At 48.2% G+C, this 13,110-nt stretch overlaps 3 protein-coding genes across 4 annotated transcripts; 2 read left to right on the forward strand and 1 right to left on the reverse strand.

The window, feature by feature from the left end:
- Positions 1–100: 100 nt before the first annotated feature.
- Positions 101–2,082, forward strand: LOC132263269 (RNA-splicing ligase RtcB homolog). Its single transcript, XM_059762943.1, has 2 exons — positions 101–1,690; positions 1,754–2,082. Exons 1-2 carry the CDS (start codon positions 398–400, stop codon positions 1,979–1,981), a joined length of 1,521 nt encoding a protein of 506 aa, XP_059618926.1. The 5' UTR covers positions 101–397; the 3' UTR covers positions 1,982–2,082.
- Positions 2,083–2,117: 35 nt separating this feature from the next.
- LOC132263268 (uncharacterized) lies at positions 2,118–4,978 on the forward strand. Its single transcript, XM_059762942.1, has 5 exons — positions 2,118–2,261; positions 2,328–3,231; positions 3,298–3,558; positions 3,620–4,078; positions 4,150–4,978. Exons 2-5 carry the CDS (start codon positions 2,337–2,339, stop codon positions 4,914–4,916), a joined length of 2,382 nt encoding a protein of 793 aa, XP_059618925.1. The 5' UTR covers positions 2,118–2,261; positions 2,328–2,336; the 3' UTR covers positions 4,917–4,978.
- On the reverse strand, positions 4,965–13,043 carry LOC132263267 (collagen alpha-1(IV) chain-like). 2 transcript variants are annotated; one of them, XM_059762940.1, is made up of 8 exons: positions 12,994–13,043; positions 12,620–12,824; positions 12,383–12,431; positions 11,808–11,837; positions 10,174–11,145; positions 9,620–10,116; positions 5,985–9,558; positions 4,965–5,926 (listed from the first exon to the last, which is right to left on the reverse strand). In XM_059762940.1, the coding sequence occupies exons 2-8, from the start codon at positions 12,637–12,639 to the stop codon at positions 5,672–5,674; spliced, it is 5,397 nt and encodes a 1,798-aa protein (XP_059618923.1). In that variant the 5' UTR covers positions 12,640–12,824; positions 12,994–13,043; the 3' UTR covers positions 4,965–5,671. The 2 variants fall into 2 exon arrangements, with proteins under 2 accessions (XP_059618923.1, XP_059618924.1); XM_059762941.1 differs by lacking the exon at positions 11,808–11,837.
- Positions 13,044–13,110: the final 67 nt, after the last annotated feature.

The following is a 13,110-nucleotide window of genomic DNA, read 5'->3' on the forward strand; positions in this document are numbered from 1 at the left end:
TGCTACCAACTTTACACATGATTTTAGGCAATTCTATATATTTGTCGGGAAAATGTGCCTTGAATTAAAGAGTTTTCTATCAGTTTTCCGGTCTGGGTGGAAAATAGAACAAAATTTATTTTTCTTTACTTGACTTCAGTTTCAAATCAAATGCAAAGTCGTGAAAACTTTTTCACTACGACTTGTGTAAAGTATGTAAAAAAATGTAGCGACATGTAAGAAAACATACATTCACTCGAGTGTCAGCGCTCGTGTGAGTCAAGCCGATTGCCGTGTATATAAAGATTTATTTCACAACAATTGTTCATTTCTGGAGTATCTGGAGTGCGTCTGTATCCGATTAAGTGTTTGACCATTAGAAATTGCAACACAGTAGTAGTTTATTTATCCTCCCACGATGGTTGTGCGTCCTTACGACGAGGAGCTGAAGTACATTGAGAAGGTTTCGCCGACATGCTACCGGATCAAGAAGGGCTTCCAGCCCAACATGAAGGTCGAGGGCTGCTTCTACGTGAATGAGGCTCTGGAGAAGCTCATGTTCGAGGAACTGCGGAACGCCTGTCGTCCCGGCCAGACAGGTGGCTTCCTGCCGGGCGTGAAGCAGATCGCCAACGTCGCCGCCTTGCCCGGCATCGTGGGACGCTCAATCGGGCTCCCGGACATCCACTCAGGTTATGGATTTGCCATTGGGAACATGGCAGCATTTGACATGGACGACCCCAATGCTATTGTCTCTCCCGGTGGCGTGGGATTCGACATCAACTGCGGCGTCCGGCTGCTGAGGACGAATCTGTTCGAGAAAGATGTGAAGCCGGTGCAGGAGAAGCTCGCGCAGAGTCTGTTCGATCACATTCCCGTTGGCGTGGGCTCCAAGGGGATCATCCCGATGGACGCCAGAGATCTGGAGGAGGCGCTGGAGATGGGGATGGACTGGTCGCTGAGGGAGGGCTACGTGTGGGCTGAGGACAAGGAGCACTGCGAAGAGTACGGCCGGATGCTGAATGCCGATCCCTCGAAGGTGAGCATGAGGGCGAAGAAGCGTGGCTTGCCTCAGCTGGGAACCCTGGGCGCAGGGAATCACTACTGCGAGATTCAAGTTGTGGATGAGATCTTTGATGCTTCGGCGGCCAGCAAGATGGGCGTGGAAAAGACTGGCCAGGTGTGCGTGATGATCCACTCGGGCAGCAGAGGATTCGGCCATCAAGTCGCCACGGATGCCCTGGTGGAGATGGAGAAGGCCATGAAGCGTGATAAGATCGAGACGAACGACCGGCAGCTGGCCTGCGCTCGCATCAACAGCCCCGAAGGACAGGATTACCTGAAAGCCATGGCAGCGGCGGCCAATTTTGCCTGGGTCAATCGTAGTTCCATGACTTTCCTCACTCGCCAGGCCTTTGCGAAGCAATTCAACACCACTCCAGATGATCTGGACATGCACGTGATATATGATGTGTCGCACAACATCGCGAAGATGGAGGAGCACATCGTGGATGGCAAGCCAAAAAGGCTCCTGGTGCACCGCAAGGGATCCACCAGGGCTTTCCCGCCCCATCACCCACTCATCCCCGTGGATTATCAGCTCACTGGGCAGCCGGTGCTCATCGGAGGCACCATGGGCACCTGTAGCTACGTTCTCACCGGCACGGAACAGGGCATGCAGGAGACGTTCGGCTCCACGTGTCACGGAGCGGTAAGGAAATTAGCCAATCACACTTGCGATACACTGAAACTGAAAATTTCCATCATTTCACAGGGTCGAGCTCTCTCCAGGGCGAAGTCAAGGCGGAACCTGGACTACGTTGATGTCCTCAACAAGCTCAACGAAATGGGGATTTCAATTCGTGTGGCGTCTCCGAAACTAGTCATGGAAGAGGCTCCGGAATCCTATAAGAATGTCACGGACGTGGTGAACACTTGCCATGCTGCTGGAATCAGCAAGAAGTGCTTCAAGCTGCGTCCCATCGCCGTGATCAAGGGTTAATTTATGTACATTATGTATCTCACTCATTTTTTTGCAATTATATACTTTTTTAAATGCATTTGTGGCTTGAATGAATAGCGAAGACACTTTTTGGATAATCCGCCGGACTGAGTTTCGTTCAATTTTTATGCGGGAAAACGAAAAGTGAGATTGAGGTTAGCAGTGCAGAGCGTCTGTCAGTTTGGAATGTGTAGAAATTTATTGAAAATCTTTATATCAGTTGTATTTCATTGTTTGAAGAGTGTGATCTTGAGAATCGGAAGTCCTCTGCTGTGCTCTGGTAAGTGGGTTTGCGAGAAAACATAGAAACTATGGCCAAATTCTAAGATATGCGCATTTACTTTAGGCTCTGGCGATGTCTGGAGAGTCATCCAAGGTTGCAATCCCAGACTGGTTCCTTAACTCCAATGTGCATCAGCTGGTCCGGAGGTTCATTAGGAAGAGCTACCCGCCCGCAGAGAGAGTTGATAAGAATGTCTTCGCAAAGGAGCTGCAGAGATTCTACAACGCTTACACACTTTCCCCAACATCACGGAGAAGTCCTAAATTGAGCTTGCACAAGCTTGTCATTAAGCCTCCTGAGCCTTCGCAGACGGATCAGTACCTGCTCTTCAAGCACCAGATATTCACAGAGTGCTCAGTGGATTTAAGCAAGAGAAACTATTGGATGCAGTGCGAACGGAAAGTCTACGAGGCGATGTCGCGGATGAACGAGGACATCAGGAGTGGGAAAGCATTTCCCCAGAGGGATTATTTCACTAAATTGACGCGTTTAACATTTGATCAAAATCGAGAGATGTTTCTGCAAAAAGCTGGACTTGCGAATACAAATTCCAACACCTCGACGGTGAAGAAGAAGTCGACAGCTGCTCCGCTGTCCGTGCTTTTGCGCAGGAAAGAACTTGAGAGGATGCAAGAGGCAAAAAATTATTTCATGACCCTCAGGAGTTCTAAAAGAAGGGCTCAGAACTCACCCGAAGATGTAGCTCCCAAAAGAACCTGCAGATATCTCACAAGGAGCAGAACGGCTAAACCTGCTTTACGATTTGAGCGAGCCACTAGTTCCGGAAACGTCATTAGTCAGGAGGAAATTTTTGTGGCTTCACAGACAACGAAGGAAAGTACTAAATTAGATCACAGCTACAGTGTGAGGAAAAAGAGATCATCGGCGGCTCCTCTACAAGTGAAATTGCGACGAATTGCAAAGGCGAAGAACAGGGGAATGAATTGTGCCTCAGAAGAGAAAGAAAGTACGCAGTTATTATAGTAGAATTTTTAAGCATTACACCACTTGTTACTTTTCTGGTATTTTTCAGACGTCTCAATTGATACTGATCAGAATAAGAGAGATGATGTGGAAATTATCATAGAATCTGATGAAGATGCTCAAGCTATACACAATTTTTATAATACTTCTGTGTTGCCTGAGAGTTTTGTGCTCTCCAAGCGTAAGAAATCTAAGAGTTCCAAAAAAGCATCGAGGAAGAAGTCGCATGAGTGCATCGATCTTGTTTCCATGACTTCTGAAGAGACAATTGCGCCTGAAATTCACATAGTGACGAAGAAGAGGAGGAGAAGTGAGTAATTGTATGTCTTTGTCAAAAATACTAATTAAGATTTCATGTACAATTATTGCAGTTCTTTCAGAAAGCACTCAGGAATCCGATGGTGGAAATTCAGAGAAGAATCCAAATAATATTCATGTCGTAGATTTGTGTGAGGAAAGCTTAGAAGGTGTTTTTGATGAACGAAAATTTGATGATTTCCTGTGGTCTGAGAATTTGGAGTGCGTTGAGAAATCAAAGACGTCCAAAGAGACCTCAAACGAGAAGTCGCCTGAAAAGTCTGCTGAAAACTCTTCGCAATCTGATAACAACGCGAGCTCTAGAGACATCTTCAGCTTGGAGGATACTCCTGCCATTCCCAAGAGGAGAAAGAACGTGCAGAGTTCTGAAGTTGTGCCTTCCGTTCGGCAGAAAAATGTGTTTTTAGATCACAGCTACAGTGCGAAAATAGTCACACCGGCACCGCGCAGTGTGAAACTGCGGCAAATTGCAGAAGCAAAGAAAAAGGGGTTGAATTGTGACGCAGAAGAAGGTGACAAAATCAATGGAATATTTTCAGAATTTTGAGTAAACATTGTGTGTTTCTTTTCACTTCTTTTATAGCTCTCTTGTTCGAATCTGGCCAGAACGAAGTGACCGATGACTGCGGAGGTAGTTCTGAAGGTCCGCAATTCCTGAAAGACTTTTGGAATGCCAGCTATATACCTGAAATCAGCGATGATGATATCAACAGCAGTAATGTCGATGAGACTCAAACGGATGATGATGAAATCGAGGTGTTTCCCGTCACCAGCACTCAGGCAGTGGATGAGGATATTTATCATGTTGTACTAAGGGCTGATGATCCCGATGTGGCCACGATGGGTCATGATGCCATCGAGAGAAGACTTATTGGCGGTGAAGAAGCTATTGAGCTTTGTCTTCCCACGCAGATAGAGGAAACCCAATGCATTCCTGAGCTTGAGATGGAGTCTGGGATCATGGAGGCAAATAAGAGGGCAACTGAGCAAGAGATTCCGAGCCGTGATGTCTCTCAGACGACTAATAATCCACCGGAATTGCTGGACGAAGAAGAGATTGCTGGGGAATCACAAAATGAGTCGACAACAGAATTCGAAATAAATCGCAAAAAGATTGGCAAGGACCAGATCACCGATCTCATGATGCTAATGGAGATTCTGCACTCCTTGCCGCTCTACGATGATAATGACAGTGACGATGATGTGGAAGAGATTTGGAGCAATGATGCGGAAAGCCTTTGCGTGATTTATGTGGACAAGATGAGCCAAAGTTCTTTGTTATCGGATCAATCCCAGGATCCACTCCGAAGTGATTTCAGCCAGTTGCTTGATGAGTTAGTTGATGCATAATACTCAAATGTTTCAGCGCACAGAAAGTACAAAATAAAAAATTGCTCATATTTTTAATACAATTTATTGATATTACATACATTACATTTCGTTCGAAATATGTTTCACTTTATTAGGCAGTATTATTTTGAAAGTTATTTCCTTTTCTTCATCTGACGTGCACTTCAAAAGTCAAATACATTCAATTTTGGGTCTTCTAGAGAGTGAGGGCATAAATTACAATATGTTTTGCTTTTAGGGAATAGATTTAAAAAAAAAGAAAAACACTGAATGAAGAAAAATTCGATAACTGAACACGATCTTTGTTCTTCCTATTAAATGGCACTTTGAATTTCATATCAACAGCGAACACAATTGCTTTAAAAGTTCAGTAATTTCAAGAAGAAGGCAGTTACATAGTATAATTAAGATTTTTTTGTTTTAATAACATATCACATTATTATTATTATAGGTTTTGTGACATTCATTCTTTTATTTGCTTCATAACAAAAGATATATATAAAATGTTTGAATTTAGAGAAGGATAAGAGGGTGGTTTCTGGTCTCCTTTGTCTATCGATACGAAACATTGCGTGTGTGAACGAATAGGGCGGGGGAAAAGAGGGACAAAGCGCGGGGAAAGAACAAATTAAACTCTAAACTTTCATCTTTTTGGTATAAATGCGCCTTATTGCAATATGAAAGGCAAGAACGTGGTAAAAAATTGTAAATTTACGGCTTTAACTTCCATTGCGGACTCTATACAAAAAAACGTGTTAATTTCTTATACACACTTGGCATCGCGACACACGCGTGAGCAGCCGACCCGCCTTGAGGGTGTCCTGCTCTGGTCGCCTGAATTGGCTGTGGTCATCCACGGTGACGAGCCAGAAGCTGGTCAGTGTGTCGTAGTAGTGGCAGTGACCCTTGCCGCCGTTGCACTCGATGAAGGGTGTCGTTCGGAAGTCCTGCAGGCAGGAGCCAGGACCCGCCAGCGCCTGTCCGCCGCCACCGTTGCCCACGGCGGAGTGCTGAAGAGGCAAAGAATTGGTTAATCACTGCACTCAGTGGAAAGACACTCACACTCACCATTAGGAAACTGTAGCCGATCCAGAGACCCTCCCATCCGGCTGGGCAGTGGGGAATGTCCAGCGTTTGACTATGAACGGCGATGACGTTGGATGGCACCTCGCAAACCACGCACCTCGAGATGTACTGTCTCATCTCTTCCTCCACAACGGGCATCATGGGCACTGGTGCTGTTGTTGAGAGCCAGAAGGATCGATCGTTACGCGAGGCGTAATTGCACACATTGTTGTTGGAGCAGGTGATCACTGGCATTGTGGAGAATTTCCTCACGCAAGATCCCGGCGATCCCAAGTCCTGGTTGTGAGGATAATCATTTCCATCCACATAGAGCAGGGAGTATCCATCCCAGAGCTTCACATGACCCGCCTCACAAACGGGAATCTCTTCGGATTGACTGTGCTTCACCAGCAAGATGCCCGAGAGGTAATCAGGAGCGTGAGAGCAAGCTGCGCCCTGGTCACCCTTTGGACCTGGAGCGCCAGGTCGGCCGTCCAACCCCGTTGGTCCTGCCACGCCAATTTCTCCACGAAGTCCTTGCAGTCCAGGTGGCCCAGTTGTTCCCGGATAGCCTTGGTCACCCTTTTCTCCGCGCTCTCCCAACAATCCTTGAATGCCTTGTGGTCCAGGCGGTCCTCGGTCTCCCTTTTCACCATCACGTCCCGGTCGGCCTGGATTTCCCTTGGGTCCAGGTGGAGGAACTAATCCTGGCTCTCCCTTGTCTCCTTTCAATCCAGACAGACCGTCACGACCATCTCGACCACGCTGTCCAGGCAGACCCTTTTCTCCGGGCAAACCAATAAGGCCAATTTGTCCTTCAGGTCCAGGGAAGCCACGGTCTCCTTTTATTCCATCGAAGCCATTAAGACCAGGCATTCCTGGTGGTCCTCTGTCACCCTTCTCTCCGGGGAATCCTGGGCCTCCGGGCAAGCCAACATCACCTTTAGGACCTGGAAAGCCAGGTTCTCCCTTCGGGCCAAGCAATCCAGGTGCACCATCTATTCCATCACGACCTGAAGCGCCAGGTAAGCCTCTATCTCCCTTCTCGCCCTGTCGTCCTGGTAATCCGGGCATTCCTCGAGCACCTTGCGGCCCAATCAGTCCTGCCAATCCCTTGTCACCCTTTTCACCCTGTTGTCCGGGCAAGCCATCGCGTCCATTCTTTCCTGGCAATCCTGGCAAGCCCTTCTCACCTTTCACAACAGGCCCAGCTTCTCCTGGTTCACCAGTCAGACCACGATCTCCCTTTTCTCCTGGTCTGCCTTCCATTCCAGGCACACCCACAGGTCCTGTTAGTCCACGATCACCCTTCTGGCCAACAAAACCGGTATCACCACGCTGGCCAGGTAATCCTCGTTCACCAGGCAAGCCGACCAGTCCAAATTCTCCGACTTCACCCTTCTGTCCCTTGATTTCGATTGAAGGTCCTGGAGCGCCTGGTTCACCAATGAAACCTCGTTCTCCCTTCACTCCCATCAAGCCATCACGTCCAGGCATTCCTACAACACCCTTGTCACCTTTCTCTCCTGCGAAGCCAGGTAATCCTCGATCTCCCCTGTTACCCTTCTCACCAGTGTAGCCAGGTGGTCCAGGAAGGCCATCTTGTCCAGGTAAGCCATCAATTCCGGGAGTTCCTGGAATACCAGGTGGTCCCATGTTGCCCTTATCACCTTTAAGACCTCGAATGCCGGCGAAACCTTGGTCACCCTTCATTCCTTGCATGCCAGGTATTCCATCACGTCCGCTTAAGCCTTGATCTCCCTTGTCTCCCTTCAGTCCCGGTCTGCCGTATCCAGGAACACCAGCATCACCCTTTTCACCCGTGGGGCCTGGGAATCCATCTCTGCCATCCACACCTCTCAATCCAGGTGGTCCTGGTTCACCTTTCTGTCCCTTCTCAGATACAGAGCCAGGTTCTCCTTTAGGTCCAATCGGTCCCACAAATCCAGCATCACCCTTTTCTCCGTCACGACCAGGAAGACCATCCAATCCAGTGAGACCAACGGGTCCAAAGTCACCTTTAAGGCCAATCGGTCCCATCGGGCCAGGTTGACCAGGGGCTCCAGGTGCACCATCAAATCCAGGTGGGCCGAGTTCGCCCTTATCACCCTTAAATCCAGGAAGTCCGCTTTGGCCTGGAAGTCCTCTAAGTCCAGGAGAGCCCTTCGGTCCTTGGAAGCCTTTCTGTCCTTCAATTCCGGGTACTCCACGTTCACCTTTCAGACCTGGCATACCAATAAGTCCAGGAGCTCCAGTTTCTCCCTTCAATCCTGGTTCACCTTTGATGCCATCCATACCAGGTCGGCCAGGTGGACCAGGCAGACCCGACGGTCCTTCAGGGCCAGGTTCTCCTTTGGGTCCGATGTATCCTGGAAGGCCTGGAGTTCCTGAAAGACCAGCTTCACCCTTATCTCCAGGATATCCTACTTGTCCAGCTAATCCGTCCAAGCCTCTCTCTCCAGTCGGACCACGTTCTCCCTTCTGTCCCCAAGGACCAGGACTACCTTTGGGTCCAGGAGGTCCAACAACTGAGGCCCCAGTTTCTCCTTTCTGTCCCTTTGCCCCTGCCAATCCGGGTAGACCACGAATACCATCCCGTCCAGGTTGTCCAGGGAAGCCAATTTGTCCAGAAAGACCTTTTTCACCTCTTGGACCAGGCAAACCACGAGGGCCAACAGGTCCAGGTGGGCCAAAGGCTCCGGTATTACCCTTCAGTCCTTGTAATCCCACCAGACCTGGCTCTCCTGGAAAGCCATCTCGACCCTGGGTTCCTGGCTCACCCTTGCTTCCTTTGTCTCCTCTGGCACCCTTGAAGCCTTTACTGTAATCGAGTGGTGGACATACTCCAGGATTACCTTTTTCGCCTCTGTAACCGGATTCTCCTTTCTGACCTTTGGAACCATCTCGACCACTGGGACCTGTTTCTCCCTTTATACTCAATCCCTTAATGCCAGGAAGCCCATCTCGACCGGGGGTTCCAGATTGTCCGTCCAGACCTGGTAATCCAGGAATGCCTCTGTCTCCCTTCAATCCAACTTCGCCTTTGAGTCCATCTAATCCAGGATAGCCACGAGGTCCATCCAATCCGGGTGGTCCAGATCGTCCAGAAATTCCTCGATTACCCTTTTCGCCCTTCTGTCCTTTGAGTAAGCTCGATGATATGAAAGCGTTCTCACCCTTCTCTCCACTTGCTCCAGGAAGACCGGGTTGACCTGGTATACCTGGTGCACCTGGATCACCAGGTATTCCATGTAATCCATCTAATCCGCGTTCACCTTGGTGACCTTTCTCGCCAGAAGAACCGTCCTGTCCAGGTGGGCCACGCAGACCATCAAAACCTCTGTCACCCTTCTCTCCTGGTAAGCCAGGCAAGCAGTCATAGCATCTTCCGCCGAGTTCTCCCTTTTCGCCCCTTTCACCCTTCAAGCCTGGTGTTCCAGGTCGGCCTGCTTCACCCTTGTCTCCAGGACGACCTGGCACTCCAGGACTACCGGGCTTTCCTTGTTCTGAATCTCCAGGTACACCTTGCAGACCGGGATATCCACGTTCACCTTTTTGTCCCTTTGCTCCAGGGTATCTATAAAAGGAAAAATGCAGTTCTGAAAAGAAGTCTTAAAATCACAAATAATTCTTTATACCCAGGTACTCCATCATCTCCTTTCGGTCCCAATTGGCCAATTCCGGGTTCTCCGCTAGGTCCTCTTAAACCATCGGCTCCAGGTGGTCCAATGAAACCCCTCGGCCCCTGAACTCCGGGCATGCCAATTATTCCAGCTTCTCCTTTCTGTCCCTTGTCTCCAGGCAAACCTTCCAATCCCACTCGTCCGGGAATACCAGGTCCACCTTTCATTCCTGGTAGACCACGAGGACCTTGTTCTCCCATAAGACCGTCCAATCCTTTAGGTCCGGGCAAGCCCCTGTATCCTCTGGGTCCAGCCGGTCCGGGGGGTCCTGGAGATCCTCTGCCTCCACCTGGTGGTCCTGGAGGTCCTACTATTCCTGGCACGCCTTGCAGTCCAGACTCTCCAGGTTCACCCTTCTGACCGGGGTTTCCGTCTAAGCCACGCAAACCCTCATTTCCTCTGTCTCCCTTTTGGCCAGGAGGTCCAGTCGGTCCATAGTTTCCATCTCGTCCCTGTAGATGAATTAATTTGTAATGTTGAATATATCATTATTATGTGAAAATACTTACTCTCGGACCAGGTTGACCGGGAAGACCTTTCTCTCCTTGTGTGCCTCTGTCCCCGGGGAAACCTGGAGCGCCTAGTTCACCTGGTTCTCCCTTGGGCCCCATATCTCCTTTGTCACCAACATAGCCCTTTTCGCCTTTGGGGCCTGTTGTTGTGATTGGAGGCCCAACGACTTCTCCTGGACTGCTTTCACCCTTTTCACCTTTGTCACCCTTAATTCCTCTGGGGCCTGGGGGTCCTTGGATTGATATACAGCCTTGTCCTTTATCTCCTTTAGGGCCGGCCTGTCCTTTTCTTCCAGGAACACCTGGAGTACCCGGTGTTCCGTCAGGTCCTCTCGGCCCAGCTGGACCTGTCTCACCAGGATTGCCAGGTCTGCCATCAAAGCCTGGATCTCCTTTCTGACCTTTGAGGTAATTAATATTGAGTTCGGCAGGTTCACCCTTGTCTCCTTTGAAGCCTGGAACACCGGGTAAACCTCTGGGTCCGGGAACACCGTCAAGGCCCCGCAGGCCCGGCAGACCATCTGTTCCGTTACACCCATCTCGTCCAGGGATACCAGCGGGGCCGTCCTCTCCCTTGTGCCCGGGCAATCCGGGAACACCGGGAAAACCGGGGCTCCCCTGGGCACCTCGATCTCCCTTGGGGCCACGCGGTCCTGATGGACCAGGTTCACCCTTCATACCCTTAGCCCCGAGCAGACCTTCCGCTCCGGCGAAACCTTGCACACCTTTGGGACCGGGCACGCCGGGAACGCCAGGATATCCTCTATTGCCTTTCTCGGCGAAGCACTTGGGAATGCAACATCCCGAACTGGTGCAATTCTTAGTTGGACCATGTAGACGTCCACTGGCAGTGTCGATAACGTCGTAACTAGGGTCTATTTCCGGTTGAACAGGTTCCGGTGTTGATCTGTAGTAGTCTGGCCGCCGAAAGAGTCCCACTCCGCCGCTGCTCGGATCATTCCAGAATTGCTACAGTGTTAGCGAATAGAAAACAATTAAAATACACTCCCCATCTTGACTGAGACGACAAAATGTGAGAAATTGTGTCACATTTAGTTACATAGACATTCAAATTACGATCACAATCACTTCTTGGCGCTATATTTATTTTAATATGGGTGCTCTGGTTAATTTGGAGCACACCCCGGAGTGCGCGCTATCAAGTTGGAAGTTAGCAAATTTTCGGAGTCTATGCTCACTGGCCAGCATCTCTTATCAACCAGCAGAGTGGCTATTTTCCTCTCGACTGAGCGATAAATGAGTGCGGAACTTCGCGGGGAAAAATGATACGATGAATTCATATATGAATTTTCATCTCAAGTTTGAGAACGCGCGCTTACAGTAGCAAAACGGCCAAATGATTTTGATCGTAAACATCAATTGTGAATAGCTTATGGACTACATATCAACCTCCGTTTGCAAGAGATTGTCGAACTATTAATAGTGTTGGATATTGATTTGCATATGGCTTTAAGTATACACTGCTGAGAACAATTGAAGAGATGCATCGTTTAATTATGACACGATCATAATGCGATTTTATCGCGGGTATTTTATATTTTTCTGTAGAGTTTACGAAGCGGAAAGCATTAGCACAGTTCAATAGACATTTTTTCACACTTAGAACCTACTCTTTGATTTATGTAGCGTCTGCGCGAGTCCTATTTATGGAAGTAGAATTTAGAAAAGAGAGAAGAATCAGTCTGAGTGATCGTTAAATGCCAATTGGAATTCTAATTCTAACATGACGATTATTTATTTGTGCTTCAGCATTTCTTGCACAGTACTGTAGATTTTTAGCACATGTAACATTTGGGTGTAACTTCTCTGGGAGAAAAGTGATCAAAGTGAAAATTTTTGCCATCATCACATTATGTTTCTCGGAAAGCAATTAAACGATTGTCGAAATCACAATCGATTTTCTATGTGCAACATCTGACTCCAACATGGGACACTTCAGTATATTTAGCCTTTTTGTTTATTTAAAAATCATTTCCTACCTAATTTTAGCACTATGTCCCATGCGGAATAATCTTGAACTTAAGAGACATTCTTTCCACATTTTCCAGTGGCATCACAAAATTCTTTGAGACAGTCGTCCCACGATCACTCAAGATCACAACTCCGAGACACTTTGATATACAAATTTCACTTGCAAATTTCTAATTTGGAGTGGTGCAGCTTGAAAATGATGTAATTTACTCACCGCTCTGGTTCCAACCACACAACATAAAATCGTCACAATCGTCGCGAGCCTAGAAAGATTGTCACAATGTTTGAATTATTGGCAAATTGGAGGCACTTTATTATGTTGAAAGTGAGGAAAAAAATTGCGTGAATTTATTTGCGAGAATTTTGAGAGAAAGTTCACTATGATTTTCTTCACATTATGTGTTCACTGATATGCCGTCGGGCGAGAAGTCCAAGAAGAATGAATGCTCACCGCCTATATGGGATGCCCATAGTGGCTCCCTGTCGGTTTGCCCCTTGGAGGGCTCTGACCAGTCGAAAAAATCCTCTGTGGCCAAGGTAGAAGAGGTGGGAAGAGATCTCGCTGGTGATCACTTAAACTACGCACTGCACTCCTATCAACTCTATATCCTGTGAGATTTCAACTTCATCCGTGTGTGAATTTTGGTGGTTTCACCCTATAAGAAGAAGATATAGCCATAGAAGATGCACTGTGAGACGAACTGAGAAGACACTTTTGCTCCGGGGGAGTAAAAATATCTTCCAGCATGGAAAAAGGGGGAAAAGTGGATTTTCTCTTGGGATCTATAATTCCCCAACGGAGAGTGAAAGAAGTGAGACACTCACGGAACCGCGGGTATTCTCCTCCGAGAACGGTTTCCGATCTAGCGCGATGGATCGTCCAGAGCGTACTGAACAATCTGTGAAAATTCATCGTTCCTGAACCCAAATCCAGGACGCGCC

This window comes from Phlebotomus argentipes, unplaced genomic scaffold (assembly GCF_947086385.1).
Source record: "Phlebotomus argentipes unplaced genomic scaffold, Phlebotomus argentipes genome assembly contig_15, whole genome shotgun sequence".
Classification (NCBI taxonomy): domain Eukaryota; kingdom Metazoa; phylum Arthropoda; class Insecta; order Diptera; family Psychodidae; genus Phlebotomus; species Phlebotomus argentipes.